Here is a 19,526-nt window from a genome sequence, read left to right as displayed (position 1 = left end):
TAACATTAATATCACAACATAAGACAGTACAACCTTAAAAACCCCACAGTCCTTAAAAAAAACCCAAACACTTAAAAGTCCATAGTCTCTTTTAAAAGTCTCAACTGTGGGTGGGCTTCTGTAAAATCCCAAACAAGTACTGTCTTATTTCAAAGGGAAGAATCAGGCACATCTAAGCAAAACCAAAGTCCAGCAAAGTAGCTCAAGGCTGTACATCTGGGATTCACTCACGATCTTCTGGCTCCAAAGGGTACTGGCAGATCCACTGCTCTGACTCTGCAGTCCCCAACACACTCAGCTCGCCTCGCAGACCCAGGCCAGCTTCATTCCACACCTGCCACTGTCCTTGGTGGTTGTCCCATGGTCCCGGCTTCTCCAAAACACTGGGGTTGCCACTGAAACTGAGGCTACACCTTCACCAATGGCCTATTCTTGCCTCTTGGGGTGCAAAGCCTCAGTTTCTCTCCATGAGCCCTTCAGTTCTGGGGTCTTTGCTGCAACTGAAGCTGCACTTTCACCTATGGCCTTTCCTGGCCTGTCAGAGTGCCAAGCCTCAGCTGCTCTCTGTTACCCCTTCATGCTTGCAACACCTTCTGATGGCAGCCAGTATAAAAGGCCAAGGCAGAGGAGAACATCAGGCTTCCTGCTGCTTGACTTTCTCTCTCGCTGGTGAGTTCGTCTTGCTGCTGTAGACTGAAGACTAGCTGATCTTTTGAAATTCGTCAGACCTTCAGTGCCAGATCAGGACTACTAAGACATCCAGGCTTGTGGACTGAGCAACTACAGATTCTCAGCCTCTCCAGTTTGGTGCAGCCATTGTTGGGCTACTTGGACTCTATCCTGTGAGCTAAGCTGATAAATCTCTATACATATATATTCATTCTACCGGTTCTGTTTCTTTCGAGAACTCTGACTAATACACACATAAAATAAAAAATATCTTTTTTTTAAAAAAAGCATAATGTTAAGCCAGGCATGTGCATCCCTGTACTCCTAGCAGAGGTGGACACAAGAGTTCGAGTTCAAGGCCAGCTACATAGTGAAATCCTGTTTGAAAGGGAGGAAGAAAGGGAGGAAGGATGGGAGGGAGGGAGGGAGGGAGAGAGGGGGAGGAAAGAAGGAAGGAAGGAAGGAAGGAAGGAAGGAAGGAAGGAAGGAAGGAAGGAAGGAAGGAAGGAAGGAAGGAAAAGTTTCAATAGCTGTTTTCTTGGCAACCGCATCCACATCCATAGATAAAGGGTTTTCAGATTGTGATCCGGGTCTCACAAAGCTTCAGAGGGACTGCTGCTAGATTGTGTTGCTAATGCTACTATTTTCCCCTTCTCCCTATAAGTAAGGAAAGTCTTTCATGGAGAAGTGCATGAATCTGGAAGTGAGAACCAGTATCAGGACCGGAAATGACCTTTTCTGGCCAGTCAAGGGTATGTTAGTCTGGGCCTGAACTGGCACTGACTCATTCCTCACATTCTTGTGCTGGTCTTTGAACAGACTTGATCTTTGCTGATATTCTGCCTTTTCCTGGGCTGGACTGAAGGAAACAGGGCAAAATTAGAAGACTTCAATTTTCTTTAACTAAATTAACTTGCCTGTTTATTTCTTTTTTCTTTTATGTTACTTTGTTCAGTTTCGTTGCTTCTTTGTGATAATGTCTCACACAGACCAGGCTAGTCTTGAACTCTTCTTCCTCTCCCTCATCCTGAGTGCCTCACTTCAAGCCATTTCCTTAAGTAAATATGTTCTTCATTCTCCCTGGGACCAAGTTGCACCTCTTCTCCTTTCTTGTCCAAAAGTTTACTTTGAAAACTAATGGGTTTTTCAGTTGAATCTGTGTCAATGGCTCTGATAGGGAACAAGGCAAATTGTCCAATCCTGTGATGACACCTGTTTTCCTGTGTCCTTCCTCCTTTATCACAGTCCACCACCATGGAGACAGCAATGCTTTCTAAGTATATGTTCTGTTCATGGGTTTTGGCCAGCCAATGGGAACATGGACAGGAGAGGAAAACCATCTGATTGCTCTCTAAGAGGTAGACCCTGAGGGGAGGAGCTAGTGTAATTTGTCGACAAGTCCATTTGTTGCTGTCCTTGGAGTGCATGTTCAGGGTAGTAGACACAGGGTTGAGGGTAATCTGTACATAATTCTACAGACAGATGACATCCAGGCTGTCATTCCCACAAGGAATATAACTTCTTGCGTCTCTCTTCCTATATTGGAGAAAAGAGCTTACTATAAAATTTAGTATAGTCTCATAGAGACAGGCCTTGGTAGCCTGGGATTTTTGTGCATGCCTTATCTAGGGAACAAATATTTGGTTTGAATTAATTCAACCACTTATTTATTTAGGTTTCTGAAAGTATCACTGGAGTTCAAATGCCCAGGCCCCCCAAAAGCCTGAACTTCCCTGCCCTGCTGCCCTGCACCTTGGGGTACATTCAGTGATTTCTACCTATGGGAGCCACAGGGCTTGCTTCTAGGGTACATTATGTAGGGACCAGGAGCTGCACTTTGGGTTTGGGTTTGCCTTGAAATAGCTATCTCTCCCTATTTCCTTTCTCTTTCCTTCCTTCCTAGAAAATGAACTTGCCAGTATATGATAGGATTGCCTTTCAAGTAGATTTATATATGAGCTCACTGGGTGATCAACACAAAAGCAGTAAGAAGAAAGGGTCCTTGCCTGAAGGGACATGGTCAAAGAAATAGTCAAGGAGACTGATTACATTATACACACATTTTATACATGTGTGTGTGTGATGTGTGTGCATTTAACATATTACATATGCATTTCACAAGTATTACATAAATGCATATGAAGTTTTTGTAGTCATTCACTTTTTCTGTTCTTTCACTGCACGTTGTGTTTTCTGTTTATGAGAGTGTGTGTGCTCAAGTGTGTTGCGTGTGTGGGCTTGCATGTAGAGGACAAAGGTCAACTGCTATGTTATTCCTCAGGAGCAGTATTCTTTGTTCTTTTTGAGACAATATCTTTCACTAGCCTAAATATTGCCAATCCAATTAGGTTGAATAACAAATGAACCCCAGATCTCTTCTATCTCCACCTTCCCAGTGCTAGGATAACACGTATGTAACCATCCTCAGCATTGCATGTGTGTTTTGGGGGCATCAAATTCAGGTCCTCCTGCTTATACAGCAAGCATCTACATTTTTGTTTGGCTTGTTTTGTATTTTTGAGGCAGGCTCTCCCTGAACCCCTGGCTGACCTGAAACTCACTAGGCTGGCCTTGATCTCACAAAGATCCACTCTCATTAAAGGTGTATGCCACTGTACCCAGCCAGTAATTTTTTTTATCCTTATCAATTCACCTTAAATTTTCTCTTCTTTTCTATAAATCCACCTTGCTTCTTTCCTTTGGTGCCAGAAGATGATTTAACCACTGTTAGTGCCTGCATTCTAAGCAGGAAAATGTGGATCTCAGCATACTCAGCTTCCTTTACATTTACTGAACAGTGAAAATACTCTGGATATTTCAGTATTTCGTGTTAATATTCCCACAATTCTCCAAGTCAGCATGTGTCATTGAATTAGCAGTTTCTCCTACCTGTTTTCTGCTTTCTAAAGAAAAGCAACATCGTAACTAATACTGGTAATATATGTTCAAATATAATCTTCAAAACGGGAAAAATCCTGAGTTTTGAGCAAAGGGAAAATGAACACACATCACTGATTTTATTTAACTCTAATTAAAGAGGAAGCTAGTGAGACGCGAACAGTTATTTGAAGAGTACGTGATAAATAGCATTCCTCTGCAGGTAGTTTAACAACAGAAAAAGTTGGGGAAAGTTCTTATTAACTGATGTATATATCAGTTGATACTCAACTGGATGGCTCTGTAGCTCTGTTATGCCAGAAAAAAGAAAGTGATTCTCAAATTGGACAAACTGCATTCATATTTTCTGCCTTATTTCCAAGCTTTAGCTCTGTAGGAAATGGATCTATGGTTTCAAGAAAATTACCAGACAATCCAAAGTATTTCAGCAAGGCAAACATTTTCACTTCTACAGAAGAGTGAGCAGCCATGCTAAATCAAACAAACAGCACACCCAGCCAGGAACTAACTGGATTTTTAGCCTAAGCAAAGGAGTCCTGTGCATCACTCTGAGTGGTTGGAGTTTAACCTTGCATTCATACAGGATGGACTGATGACAATGGGAAGGTTGGTAAGCAGGAGGCAACCTTTAGTACCCTTTTATTTCAAGAAAATGCTGGCTCAGAGGGATTTTTTTTTTCAAATGGCATTTTTACAATTTTCTTTAAAAATGATGCTTTCCTTATCTTATTTAATTAACCCATGATAAAAAGGAGAGTATATTCCTTTGTATATTCCAATCTGGAGACTCCTTCAGAGATATACCCAGAAGCTTGTTTCATAGGAGATTCTAGATCCTCTGAACTTAACAATTACTAGTAACTATCACAAACAGTAAGCACCAACAGGCTATTTGCTGACTTTTATTAGGCAAAGCAGATCACATAGGAAATAATTGTTATGTATTCAAGGATGGAGGAAATAAGGAAGAGAGGGGAGGGAGGAGTGAGGGAAAGGAAGAAGGAGAAAAGGGGAGAGTAAACCCAGACAAAACAAACAATATATAAAGAAAAAGCACTACTAAACTAATTTTTGTGACCTAAGAGCCACATTTGGGCTACTCATTGTAGGAAACAAAGGGTTAAAGTATAGGACACAGAAGAGAGACTCTTGTGTTTGTACATGGGGAGAGCACAGTCATAGAGATAGTACTTTGAAGACAATGAACATTTGTCGAGTTGACACACAAAAGCTGTCTAAGACAGGCTTAAAATGATTGCAGCAACATTTTTAGAAGTTGATTCATATTCGGTCCAAGGAGATACCATCTTAAATGAACCCACATGATACTAGGGCCAGCTGTGGAGTTCCATCCCAAATTGCTTCTAGCTACACAATCCAACTAATGGTCTGCTATGTCAAGAAGACTGATGTGGGAGCCAAGAGGACAAATGCGCATGTGTGTTTTTTGGAACGAGAGTCCATGTACATGAGAAACAGAGCACAGCAGATTTTTTTTTGTCATGGTATTGGCCTCTTTATCTGATATAGTGGCAATATCTCATGATCTTAGGTTGTGTGTTCTACGTGAGTGCAGAAGGTCACCAGGTCCGATCTCACTCCTGGCTCTGCTACGGAAAGTCTGTCTGACTCTTGAGCCTGGCCAAGGTGATCTCTCTGAAGGTGCTTTCACCACTTATAGCAGGAAGACTATGAATACCTGTCTTTCCCATCAAGAATTAGAGGAGTTTTGTTAATTTTTGTAGCACGCAATGAATAAGTTTGAAATGCATATATTTAGAATTACTGGCATTAATTTGATTCTCAAGGAACTTGCAAATCAAGACTGAGCCTTTAAAGAGTGTCTGCAAGCTGCTGTACAAATAGAGCCATGATTTTAAGTCTTCCAACCATATAGTGAAATGTTGTTCTATGTGTTTTCTGGGGAGACATGATCAAATGTCTATTGGCTTCCAAATAGGTCATCAATGACAGATCAATGAAAATATTCTGCTCAAGTCTAGCTTAGCAAATTAATGACTCCATTGGGAATTTACATAAACATGGATGACTCAGACACCGACATCAATGAAAAACCCAATCCAGCATGGACAAAGACTGGCTCCCTGAAGTTCGCTGTACCATTTGCAGGCAGCCTATGGGGGTTACTGTTTACAGAATCTTGGGAAGGAAACTTGTTCATGTTCCATTTACATCCTGAGTCTTGCTGAGTCTCCATCCAGGAGGGAATGTTATAATTCCAGAATAAGTAGCTATAAAATAATAGTCCACAAGTCAAAATGCAAACAAGGAAAGAAGAAAATGTGTTGAAAATAACAGCTGAGAAATGAAGTATGTATAATGACAGCAAGGCAACTGAATGGATGACATCTGGGTGGGGCTTTGAAGTAAGTGGCCAGTGTGTGTAAACTACAAGGAAACTGAGCGCAGAACAATTGCACCTAAGGTGTGCCCACCAGGAAAGCAGCTGCACGGGCATCTGATTTCTGAATGGAAACATACCGTTATACTAAGTGAAGTAACACAGACTCAGAAAAACAAGTGACATATGTTCTCCCTTATATGTGGGTCCTAGCATCAAATCCTTTTAAATTCCTCAGGTCCTTTTAATAAGACAGTGCCATACAGCAGTCCCTTCTGCATGAAATAACTACCATAATCACGACTTCAGCTGAGCCTGATCACTAAACATAGTCACGATTGGGCTTGTTGACGGTTGTGCTCATCCATTAAAAGAGTGACAAGCAGGGTCACTGGACCCTCACCTGAGTATCCAGCCACTCTTCCCAGACAACTAGTCCAGCCTTGGAAAACAAAAGAAAAATGAGGATGCTTTTGGAAGCCCTTGTCAAGAAACTCCAATGGACTCGCATATGAACTTTGGAAAATTGTCCTGTTCTGACTTTTTTTTAATTCCCTGTCTAGAACTTGTAAGCTAATTACTCTTGCCTTTACTTCTCCTTCACATCTCCTATTCATGATTCAAGGACTTTTTTTCCCCTTAGAGACAAGAGTTATGCAATTTGGGAGTCTTTTAGATAGACCCACTGAAAGGGTACTCCAATTGCCTCACCCTGCATCCCTGTTCAGCATGGAAAAAACCAGAGTGGTCTGTATCCTGATTCCCTGGGCTAGGCAGCTAGGGTAAAAAGATCCCAAAGAAAAGTAGCCAGTTTCTTGGCTAAAAGTCAAAGTGTCCTTGGGCCTGTTAGCAACATACTCTGTTCCAAGGGCCAAAAAGTGTCAAAAGTATTTGGGAGCTTGTATCTAATCCTTAAAAGATTTTATGGTTACCTCTTCAGAGGGGAGAATGTTGGAGAGGAGGGAGTGAGTATGGATTTGATAAAAACACTTTATATACATGTATGCAACTCTCAATAAAGCTTTTGTAAAAGTTAAAAAATTAATAATAAATAAAATATTTAAAAAAAAACGAAAAAAAAGAATTAGCAACTCTGGGCTAGGGAGATGTCTCAGCAGATTAAGGCACCTGTTGTTCCAAGCTGGATGACCTGAGTTCAGTCCTCAGAGCCCATGTAGTAGAAGGAGGGAACAGACTCCTGCAAGTTATTCTCTGACTTCCACATACCTGCCATGGTGCATGCACACACAAATAAATAAATGTAGAAAAAGTTATTGGCATCTGATTAAAATAATCAAACGGTATTCAGCAGAACTGTGTGACTAATGAGTGAGGGCACGAGTACACAAATGCAGACATGTTGGGGCTGCAAGGGTGGAGTATACCAATCAGTAGAACCCACAGTAGATGATAAAACACACAAAGAGAGCCAATGTCTGGATAGAGCAGGAGGCACTGGGAAGACACTGGCTCTCAGGATGCCTTAACAACTAAAGTCAGAACAGGCTGTGGGAGGAGACAGCTGTGGAGGTAAGAGAAGGCCAGGTCTTCCTTGCTGTATTAGCTGAGCTAAGGAATCTCAACTTGATCCTTATGACAGGGACTAGTCTGTGAAACATGTCAAACATGAATGGGAGAGACAAATGTCCAGATGCACAGCTACACTTTCTATGACATGGTGGATGGGTGGGAACATTTATTTAGGGTTGAAGGTAGCATGCTGTTGTTGCAGCGGCTTGGGTCACAGTGGGGGATTCTGCACCAAGGAAGTAGATGGACTGGAAGAGTCTGGGAAACCAGTCTGCCGTTTGAGTGAGGAGAAGAGATTAGGTCTGCATTCCTCACAGAATTGAAGGTTTGTGGAAGCTGCATCAAGCAATAATTTTCATGTAAAAGGTAACATCAGAGTATGTTCAGAAGCAGTAACTGAATCTGTGTGTATGTGTATGTGTGTGTTCTGTGTCCATGTACATATATATGTGCTTGAGTGTGTGGTATTTGTATATGGTCTATGTGTGTACATACATGTATGTGTACATATATGTTTGTGTGTCTCCTGTCTCTGTGTATATGTGTTTTTATGATGGTAGAAAACACCTTAAAATTATCTAACCCTTAGTCTACATATTCATTGCAATCAAAATTAATCTCACCAGTGGGTTTTTCTCCTTTGTAAAAAAGTAAAACACAGACAGGTAAAAGAACACTTTAGTTGGCTGTGCAAGTTGGTTACACGTCTCACTGTGTCATCCTGTGTTGTCAGCATCTGGAGGCAGACTCAGCCTCTAGTCTGGGGACTTTCTCACTAAGCTTTGTATGTCTCCTATGTTGATCTGTATGTTTTTGCTAGAGAAATCACTTGAGCTACCCTTTTCTTCCTTTTCTCTCTTATAAACTTGTTGACTAAGCCACACACAAGAAAATGTGCAATAGATCTTGTATTCCCTACCTCTGCTAGGAGAAAAATGACACTAACAAGATATATGAAGAATTATTCAAATCCAGGATAAGGAGTGAAGACAGAACAAGAGAAACAGAACAAAGAGTTAGAGTCCATAATCCTTGCCTCAATGCACACAGTTTCCAGCAAAGAAATAATGTGCATTCCTCTATGATCAATTTGTGTTTTTGATTCGTGTGGTTAAAGAAAACTTATTCACCGAAATTGAGACAGACAGGTCAATGCAATTTGGGTCTGGCCTCTTAACCTGTCTGAGTGCTACTTACCAGAATTGGAAATACATTGAAGTTGTAAGCACCTGGCCTTGTCCCTTGGGCATGTTCTGTCTCATGGGTTCAAACAGTAGACTACACATGTGTTTGGGGCCTGGAACCTGGTGTGGTTTAGGGAAGACAATGGCTGACATGGCATGTTTCTAACCTGATACATTTCTCCTTATTTCTTTGTCTAATCCATCACCCACTGTCATTCCTTCAATATAAAGCTTTGTGTGCATGTCTGTGTGTGTCAGTGTATATATGTATGTTTGTGTGTGGGGAGAGTAGTGTTCTTGGAAGCGCAGGTGTGTGTGTGTGTGTGTGTGTGTGTGTGTGTGTGTGTGAACAGCACAGTATGTGGAGGTCCAAGGACAGTCCTCAGATACCTTCCATAATTTTATTGGACAGTGCCTCTCATTGTCCTGGAACTTCCCCATGTAGGGAGGCTAGTTGAACTGTGGGCTTCTAGGGATCTTCCTGTCTCCACCTCCCGTCTTATCATTGGGTAACCAGCATGCACCACCTCACCTTACTTTTTAAGTACATTCTGAGGATCCAAACTCAGGTCTTCAAATTTGCAAGGCAAGCACCATACTAAGTGAGTATCTCCCCAACCCTAACTTAAAGCTTTGCTTTCCTTGCTGATGCCTATATTCCTTGACTCAGTAAACAAAGTGAGGATCCCCATCCTATCTAACTTGGTAGGAACACATGGAGATCTTGTTATTACCTAGACCAATTTTAATAAAGTCAAAGGAGAAGGGACTAGAGATGAATGAGTCTCAGGCAAGAGATTCTATAGATACAGAAAATAAATGGTATGCAGTTTCTGCCCTTGGTGCTTTCTCCTCCCCCTTCTCTTCCTCCTCTTCCCACTCCTTTTTCTTTTACCACCCTCCTTTTCCTCCACTCCATTAGTACATTTGATGACCTCAAGTCTTGCATACATTTTCCATAAATCCATGATATAATCTTGAACTCAAGGATTGGAAATGAGATGCCAGTTTTCTAAAACCAGACTAGATCAGTGCCTCCTCTGGGATCTCCCAGAATTTCCACTACCACACAAATATTGGCCAATGGCATCTAGCTCTGCTTCTCAACTTGTTGGCTATTAGTATATGTGCTCTCTTATACTAGAAAAAAAGCCTAGGTTTTCAGTGTAAACAGAACACTGAGAAACTTTGAACCTCTCTGATGGTTGACTAATTTGTAAGGAGGCTATTGAATCTCTCTGAACCCCTCAATATCTATTCACAGGTGAGAATAAATTCTAGTCCTAGTCTGAATTTGCGAGGAGAAATCCTGCCTCCCCAAAAGCATTTACGGATAAATCCTAGGATCAATAAGCAGATATATTTGCTAAGCACCTGCTGATTGAGGCAGTAGAAAAGGACTAACTAGAAGGGACCAGGGGACAGCGCTGAGTACTGACTGAGCCCATACCGTATTCTCTAATCTTCACTAAGCCTTACTGTAAACATGTGGACTAGATGGAGTAGCTGAGGTGTAGGTAATCAGTAATCAACAGGACTAACCAGTGAATCTCGTGGAGGTGAACTCTACACTGTGTGACCCTAAAACCTGCCCTCTTCCCATGCACAGCCTGCACTGCACAATCATCAGGGGGTTCTCTGGTGCATCTCGCAGCTCGCTCCCAAATTTGCCAGAAGAGACAATCCAACTCTAAGCCACCTATTCCTTCTATTTCAAATGAAAACCACCACAGCCTGCATGAAAACCTACTTTTTATTTCTCTCCCTTCTCTTTCCTCCCCTCCCATTCCCTCCTCTTCTCTTCCTCCTCCTTAGCCTATCTCTTTCTCTGACCAGAAAGAAAGGAAGGCCAACTGTCAATCTCTCCAATCCAATATATGTTTTGTTTTTAACCACAATAAAATAATATATCCAACTTTATATATTTATTGTGACTATAAAAACATTATTATTGGATCAGTGAGATGACTCAGTGGGTAAAGATGCCTGCCACCAAGCCCGAAGACCAGCATTAAATCTCTAGGTTTGACATGATGGAGGGAAAAATTGGCACCTCCAAATTGCACTCTGACAGCATGAGTACAATAGCACACACACACACCACACACACACACACACACACACACACACACACACACTCACAGAGAGAGAGAGAGAGAGAGGGAGAGAGAGAGAGATAGAGAGATCAATGAATAAATAAAGTGTAATAAAGTATAAAGAAAATCCACTTTTAATTTATTTTCAGGGAAGTCACCTGAAATTTAATTTTTAAACATTTAGAGACAAGAATTTCTCAAGAACTATATTCTCTCTCTCTCATTGTGTGGGTATTGTATGTTTATATGTATCTCTCTGTTTGTGTTGTTCCCAATCTGAAGGATAGGCATTTCTTTTCAGGCAAGGTTTCATGTATCCCATACTGGTCCTGGACATGCTATGTAATGGAGGATGACTTAGAACTTCTGGTCTTCCTGCCTCCAACTTTTGAGTGCTGAGATTTCTGACATGTACCACCGTGGTTGGTTTATGAGGTACTGGGAGCTGAACTCAGGGTTTCATACATGCTAGGCAAATCCTCCACCAACTGAAATATCTCCCAGCCCCAACAGGAAATTTTTCTTTGGGCTCTTCTTTCACTGGAAACTTCAACAGATTAGTATTTCTTGGCAATAGAGCTACAGTTAGCCAATAAGGATGTAATTGATATGCTCTAAGATGTTGTAGGTTTATAGAAAGGAAGCTGAGATGAAATTACCCTTTAGATAGCTTTATTAGACAAGCAATAACATCAAGGCCACAAGCAGCTATGATCAGACCCTGAAGGGAGAGAGTCCTCAGATCCAAAGAACAAAGGGGGGGAGGGGTTCTTGAAAGGCAGGTGGATTAAGTTCCATATCACATGACCTAGTCTCTGTACTAGGCAGTAGGAAGGCACTGGTAAATGTCTAGCTGTAACTAAAGACTGGTTCTGGGCAGGAACCAGGGAAGGCCTTGCTTATAGCTGCAAAGGGAAGAGAGAGAATTCAACTGTGTGAGGTCTGCAAGGTCCTGGCAGGGTTTCTTATTAACTCTGCCCAAGGAAAGAGTCCAAATGTGTGTGTGGCCTGATTCTGAGAGAAAGGCCAACTATAGAATCTGTGATCTAATGGTTACATCTAAAAGAAGGACGTCTATAACACCTTGCATTATTTTCCTTTTATTTTTCACCCTTAGGAGGGACATCATCAAGACAGAAAGGCTTTCTTGGATGTATCCGCTCTTTACACTTGAACGGGCAGAAAGTGGACCTGGAGGAGAGGGCAAAGGTCACATCTGGAGTCAGACCAGGCTGTCCAGGTCACTGCAGCAGCTATGGTAGCAACTGCCATAACGGGGGCAAGTGTGTGGAGAAGCACAGTGGCTACTCCTGTGACTGCACCAACTCACCATATGAAGGGCCCTTCTGCCAGAAAGGTATGCTAGATGTGCATGTTGCATGCCACATTCCATGGTTAAACTGATGTCTTAGACCATCTACTCCAGATCTATCATGTGTGATGCTGTGGTAGCCCCATGCGTTGTTCAAACCAATGGTCCCAGGCCTTAGGCAGCACACGTTGTGTACTCTCACTGAAGTCTCTTCTGTTTAGACTTTGCTTAGCCTGTCAACACAGTCATATCTGGCAATTGTCCTTATGTGTGTTTAGTGGCAGTTATGCTGGGAGATAATTGAAAGCTACACACCATACAGGCTGAGGGACCAGCTGAAGACCAGAAGTGGATTCCTCTAATTCTTTAGTGACATACTAATATTTCTGCTTCTAATTTCTCAATTAAGAAATGTGCCAAAGGATCGTAGAACTAATTGTCATAGGAACTGAAGAGACATTTAAGACATCTTCATTTTTGTTTGCAAGAGTACATGTCAATGAATAGAAAGTGTTATGTAGCTAGCGAAATCTTGTTCCTTAAGTGATATAAGGGCAGGTGTAAAAGTCCAGCTTGGGGTTCATGTGCTCCTTCTCTTGGATAGGATACAGAATACAATTCCTATGCTAGAGGTCTTTCCATACTGCAGATCCAACCTAGTGAATTAACTACATTGATAAAAGCTAATTATGATCAATATACACTTTGGAGAAGGAGGGATATGCATGGTATGAATGTTCTAGATAAAGTCTAAGTAATTCTACCCACTACAGAATCTCACAGTTCAGAAAATATGGTCAACAATTCCCAAATATCAAAACAGAAGGTTTGTATACTCTCAAGCTTATAGTAATTTAGAGATTATTTTATTGCCAGAAAAATCTTTGCAGAGCAAGCAACTAATGTGAACCAGATTTCAAGAATGACATTTAAAATACTAAAATAAAATGTTTTTATCACTGTAGAATAAAATGTGCATGAAAGCAATGATAGAAAATTCTAAATAACTTTTTTCAATTCAATAAAATATACATTTTTATGTATGCATATTTGCATGTGTATAGGTGTCTATGTATGTACGAGTGTATGTGCTTTTGGAAACCAGAGGATAACCTCAGCTGCTGTTTCTCAAATACCATCTGCCTTGTTTTCTGAGACAGGGTTTCTCATTAGGGTAGAACTTCCCAGGAGGTTAAGGTGGCTGGCCAGCGAGACATGGGAATCTGACTCTATCCAACTCCCCAGCACTCAGATTACAGATACATGCTGCCATGCCTGGCTTCTTTTAAAACATGGGTTCTGGGCATCAAACTTTGTCAATTATTTACAAACTAAGCCATCTCCTCAGTGCTAAAACATATTTCTCTTCTACCAAGCAATCTTTCATTTGGCACAAATCTGGAATTTAAAGACAAAAGAGCAACAACAAAAAAGTATCAGTGCTTCCCTAGGAAGAGTCTGTCACTGAAATCCTCCCCTCATTCATTTTGGCCTTCTCTAAAGTTAGTTGAATTATTTACTACTTGTGGGGAGTGCATGCTAAACTCCTTGGCAATAAAATAATGGTACGAATTTCAGGACTAACTGAGTACTAAGTCATGAATACATCAAAATTTGAAATGAAGAAAATAGGCCCCATACAAACAGCTCTTCATTGAAGACAAAACTTCTTATTTTTAAAATTATATTGATTTATTTGAGGGGGGGATGGTAGCAGGTGCCATGGAACACATGTATAGGATTGAGGACAATTTTTGCGTAGGTGGGTTCTCTCCTTCCACCATGTGGATCCTGGGACTCAAACTTAGATTATTAGGCTTGGTGGCAAGTATCTTTCCCCTCCGAGCCATCTCACTGGCCCAAAAACTTTTGCAGACATGAAGCATTAGACCCATGGACTCAGAGCAGCTGTGGCTGCCTGCAAGAGACTACAAAAGGTCAGGTCTGTCAGTATTTAAGCATAGATGGGGAGAACATCTCAGGGGGCCACACGACTAGCTGAGGAACTCTCAATAGATGATGGTTGTTCATTGAGAAGGAGTCAGTTTTCTTCAGGTATGTGGCCCCTGGTAGGTTGCGCATGCTGCAGTGGGTAGTCTTACACCCACGTACACGTGGGTGTCACTAACTGGACTCAGTGGGTTATGAAAGAAGGAAAGAAGGAAAGATAGGGAAGAAGGAAGGAAAGACAGAAAGGAGGGAGGGAGAGAAGGAAGGAAAGAGAAAGAAAGAGAGGGAGAGAGAAGGAAGGAAGGAAGGAAGGAAGGAAGGAAGGAAGGAAGGGAGAGAGAGAGAAAGAAGGAAGGAAAGAAGGAAAGAAAGAGAAAGAAAGAAGGAAGGAAGGAAAGAAAGAAAGAAAGAGAAAGAAAGAAAGAAAGAAAGAAAGAAAGAAAGAAAGAAAAGAAAGAGAAGATAAGCAGTTGGGAGGGAAGTGTGTTTTGGAAGGGGTCATGAAGAGGTTCTGGGAGGGAATGGCAAAAAGAAATAGTCAAAATATGTTGTATATGTGCATAAAATTCTCAAAGAATAAATGGATATATTTTAAAAGACTTTGTAGACAGAAGTGCTACTAAGTTTTCACATAGTTTTCCATCTATCATCTTTACTAACACCACAAGCTCAGAAACAGGCCCTTGGCATTCAGCAGACTTAAGGATCCATGTGGGAACAGGAGGTTAGTGGATTTGATTCTTACAGTCAGAACCGGAGATCTTTTGGTCAATTTGGTTTGAAACTTTGCTGCAGCATTTTTTAAGAACCTCATTTGTGGTCCTGATTTCTTTCTGTAAAAATATATGCTAATAGAAATATCTCCTCCGGGGGCCTAGAGAGATGGCTTAGAAGTTAAGGGAAATGGCTATTCTTACAGAGAGCCTGGGTTCAGTTCTCAACACCCACATGACAGCTAACAACTATCCCTAACACCAGTTTCAGGAAATCTAATGCCCTCTTCAGGTCTCTTCATGCATTGTATGCACAGATGCGCTTACATACATGCATGTAAAGCACTTAAACACACAAAATAAAAATAAATTTTAAAAATTCAGAAAAATACTTATCCAGATATGTGGCCTTTTGTTTTTATGCTTTTCTTGCTGTGAGGTTTTTAGGTAGATTCAAATCCTGTACAATGAAATCTACTGTGATCTATCAGGCCCACCAATGTTTACTGATACGTATTTGTGTCTGTAATACCACTCCAACATTAATAGATTGATCAGTGTGGCAGTTATATGCTGTGCTTAGATAATTTTTTCAGTTAAAAGTATTAGATAATAAGTGGGAAATTGATTTGTATGCCTAGAAATATTGAAACCCAATCTTGGGGCTAATGGGATGGTTCTGAGATTGAGTGCTTGCTACTGTTGTAGAGGACCGAGTTTCCAGCACCACACTTCAGATGGCTCACAGCTCTTATAACTCCAGCTCCAGAGAAATCCAGTGCCATCTTCTGGACTCTGCAGGCCCTTCCACACATACGCATACACACAGAAACATAAATAAATAATAAATCATTTTAAAATGTCTAACCCAATTACACAAAGACAGTCATTAAAAACTATTTGTTTACATTTAATACAGCAGAGTTCACAGTTTCTATTTTATTTGTGTCATAAGTTTTCTTTATTTAATTTCATAAATATCCTTGAATATGTCGTAAATGTTTGTAAGCATCAGTTTCTACCGTCATGATGTTTTCTAAATCTCTTCTCTCGTTTCTTCATTTTATCACCAGATCTCTGTAGCAATAGTCTGCGTCTGGCAAGATCCAAACCTAGGTTCAGATGCTCATTCATTTACCACTGGTCATGTGAGAGAGTAACCATGTACTTAGACTCTGTCTTTTATTTACCACTGATCATGTGAGACAGTAATCTGTAATGTGCTTAGTCTCTAACTTCTTTTGTGAGGTTATTTTTTTTGCATTCTCCCTGTAGACCCAGTTGCCCTAGAACTGGCTATATAGATCAGGCTGGCTTTGATCTCACAGAAAGCAGAGATCTACTGCTTCTACCTCCTGAGTACTGGAACTAAAGACATGTGCCACCATGCCTTGCTTCTAAGTTATTTCTCATTTATGAAGTGTGGAAAAGACAGGAGTTTTTCAGAAGGAGTCATATTTAGCATTCAGTGAACTCTTCACATGGTACTTGAGAGAGCCGCTCTCAACCCCCTACATAGAAAGTCCCAGTGAATGTTTGCTGTTACTATTGTTTGGAAATTTTAGACTACCCCTATGCAAAATAAAGATAAAGTTGAAATTCACCAATTTTTTTTAGATTTTATTCACAAGTAATCTATGGAGTGCTATGGAAATGGCTCAATTAGGAAAATACTTGACTTGTGAGCACAAGAATTAGGTTTGATCCATAGTACCCACATTAAAAAAAATCTATACTAGATAGAGTGTGCTGCAATTCCATCACTGAGGAAGCAGAAGCAGGCAGATCCTGGGGAGCTCTCTGGCCAACCAGCCTAGCCTACTTGATGAACTCCAGGCCAGTGAGAGACCCTGTTTGAGAAACAGTGAATGCCACCCAAGATTGATTACCACACACACACACACACACACACACACACACACACACACATGTACACACACAAATAAATACACACACATACAAACTTGTACACACAGATGTGCACATCTACCCAAACACACACATCCCAATAAAAATTAAAAGATAAAAGCAGTCTATGATAAACAGAATTTCTTGGGAATGAAATCTCAGCAAAAAATAGCCTTGTACAATCAGGTTCCTTTTACATGCTACCTAAATCCTGTCTGAAATTGTTTAACATGCATGAATTTTGCCTTATATGTGGACAGTGAAGACATGTCTTGCATCAGAGAGATGAGTTTAAGAAACATCGAATGTCTGGCTTCAATAATTACTAATTCATGGTCAGGTCCATCTCATTGGTACACTCATATCCAGTCCTGAGTCTACTCATTGAAGCAAATCTTAGTTGTAATAGTATTTTCTGTATATATAATACAATGTTGCCAAAAAATGCTCATTAAAAACATATGCACAGGGCCATTATCAGAAGAAAAATGTAATAATATTTTTAATATTGTAAAATATACTCAGGGGTTGGAGAAGATGGCTCAATAGGTGAGAGTGCTTACTCTGCAAGCAGGAAGACATGAGTTTTAATCCCCAGTTCCCATGTAAAAAGCTAGTGCCTATGACCTAACAACTGGGGGACTGAAACAGGTGAGTCCCAACAGTTCACTGACCACCAGCCTAGTTGAAATGGCAAGTTTCAGCTTCCAAGGGAGACTGTCTCAAGGCAATAAGGTGGAGAGCAATAAAGGAAGACACTGGATGCCTTGGTACCTGTACACACTCACATGAGTGTTATACACACCCCACACATAATCACACATACAGACACACACACACACACACAGTGTTCACATTTGTAATTGCTTTATTTTTACTTTGCTGGAGATTTTCCCACCTTAACTGTATCTGAATGATTTCTAGAAATCCTAGACTACTACATGCCCAGAAATGGTCCTCAGGTTCAGGTTCTATATCCAGCCCAATTACTACGAGGATCAGCTGCTGTTTATTGAGCTACTCTCATGTGTTATGTATAGCAGTGCTTTCTTCTAGTTCTTCTATCCAATCCATGATTGAATTCATCTCTCTTTGCAATCAGGAAGCCTAAGGCTGAATGGCATTCTTGTGTGGTAGGCAGACAGATCCAGTTCCACCTTCAGGCCAGCCAAGGTCTTTCTTGAGTCCTTTACCCTGCTTCCTCCTCTGAGTTCACTCTCCACTTTAAGGTTCAGTAAAAACTCACACTCTCACCCTCTTCTGTTTTTTTTTTTTTTTTAATATGATGGGTCTCAGAGGCATATAAATTTGAGAACCATTGTATTAGTCATGAATCGAATTCTAGAATAAATCCGAAAGGAAGAAAAAGATTACTTACCCCAATCTTCTTAAGCGTGAGGCTGGGACATAACTCTTAGCATATTAAGTGAGGGCTGGAGAAATGGTTTAGTAGTTAAGAGAACTTGCTGCTCTTCCAGAGGAGAGGGCCTGAGTTTGGCTCACAACACCCACATCATTTGGCAGCTCCAGGGGATTCAGCACCAACACATTCCCTGGCCTCCTCAGGCAGGCAGACAGGCACACACACACACACACACACACACACACACACACACACACACTACATTAACAAGAGATAAGCAGGGCATTTATTAACATGCATAAGTGGTATCACACAAGATAAAAATTACTGAAAGCAGTTGTTTATGGTTCCATCTTAAATAATATTTTGACAAGGAGTGATATATTTTAGAGAGAAGTGACATGATTCAGGAAAAGCAATCCCACACAAATGTTTGAGAGAAAAGCTTGAAGATTCCCCAGGTCTTGAGGTCAGTATGCTCTAAGCAAGCAAAATGTGCATCCATCTCATTAATCAGAAAGAAGAGATATTTAGAAAGATGTTTTGTCTTCATAAATTTGTGTCCTGATTTTAGATAAAGACAGGGAATACCCCTATGTTTTAGGAGCCCCCAGCTTAAAAATGCTTAGATCCAAAAACCAAATTTTTAAACGTGTATGTACATTGTGTATGTGTAATTGCTCATGATCCTGTGTGCTTTTGCATGTGGAGGTCATCTCTCACTAGCCTGGAGCTCCTCATTCAGAAGAGGCTGGCTGGCAGTGAGGGCCAGGAAACCTCAAGGCTGTGTTTCCCCAGGGCTAGGATTATAAGCACTTAGCCCCACACCTGGCATTTTATGTGGCGATTGAACCCAGGTCCTCATGCTTGCAAGGTCAGTGCTTCACTGACTGAGCCAGATCCCACCATTTCAGAACCTAACTAGTGTATGCCAAGTACTGAGTACATGTTGATGGGCTGTTCTTAGCCTCCTCCTTACTGGCAAGTGACAAGTTGACCCTTGGTAATTAGCTTTAGGTCAAATATCCATTGATCACAATACTTTTTATGTATACATTTTATATGTCTGGGTGATTTGCATGTGTATATGGAGGTGCAGCACATGCATGCAGTGCCCATGGAGGCCAGAAGACCATGTCAGATCCTCTGGAGCCGACCAGAGCATTGTTAACCACTATGTAGGTGTTGGAAACTGAGCCTAGGTCCTTTGCAAGAGCAACCTGTGCTCTTAACTGCTGAGCCATCTCTCCAGCCCTGATTGTGGTAGGTTTTAATATTGTGAGAACTCAGCCTATTCCATCACCTTAATGTCATATTTAAAACCTAAGAAGTTGAAGGAATAGTTGAATCTACATGCAGTATTGAACCTGACTTTATATGGAAACAAACAATATCTAAACATTTTAAATGATAATTAAAGATAATTAAAATTAGGGCCAGGGGAAGAACAATGACATAAATTTTGTTTGACATATCTAATTATGTCTTTTCATTTTTAATTTCTTGCCCTAAATAGAAGGAAAATCACATTTTATATGTTC

At 40.8% G+C, this 19,526-nt stretch overlaps 1 protein-coding gene across 1 annotated transcript in view; it reads left to right on the top strand.

Moving 5' to 3' along the window:
* Positions 1-19,526, top strand: part of LOC103732319 (contactin-associated protein-like 5) — a 431,937-nt gene that overhangs the window by 267,341 nt on the left and 145,070 nt on the right. Inside the window, exon 8 of the mRNA XM_008830875.2 lies at positions 11,857-12,096. Within this exon, the coding sequence (XP_008829097.1) occupies positions 11,857-12,096 (240 nt within the window). The remainder of the gene's footprint in view (positions 1-11,856; positions 12,097-19,526) is intronic.

The sequence above is a fragment of the Nannospalax galili genome, unplaced genomic scaffold (genome assembly GCF_000622305.1).
Source record: "Nannospalax galili isolate Female #2095 unplaced genomic scaffold, S.galili_v1.0 scaffold633, whole genome shotgun sequence".
Classification (NCBI taxonomy): Eukaryota; Metazoa; Chordata; class Mammalia; order Rodentia; family Spalacidae; genus Nannospalax; species Nannospalax galili.
Note: the sequence above shows the minus strand (reverse complement) of the source record. Positions and strands in the feature narration are given on the sequence as shown.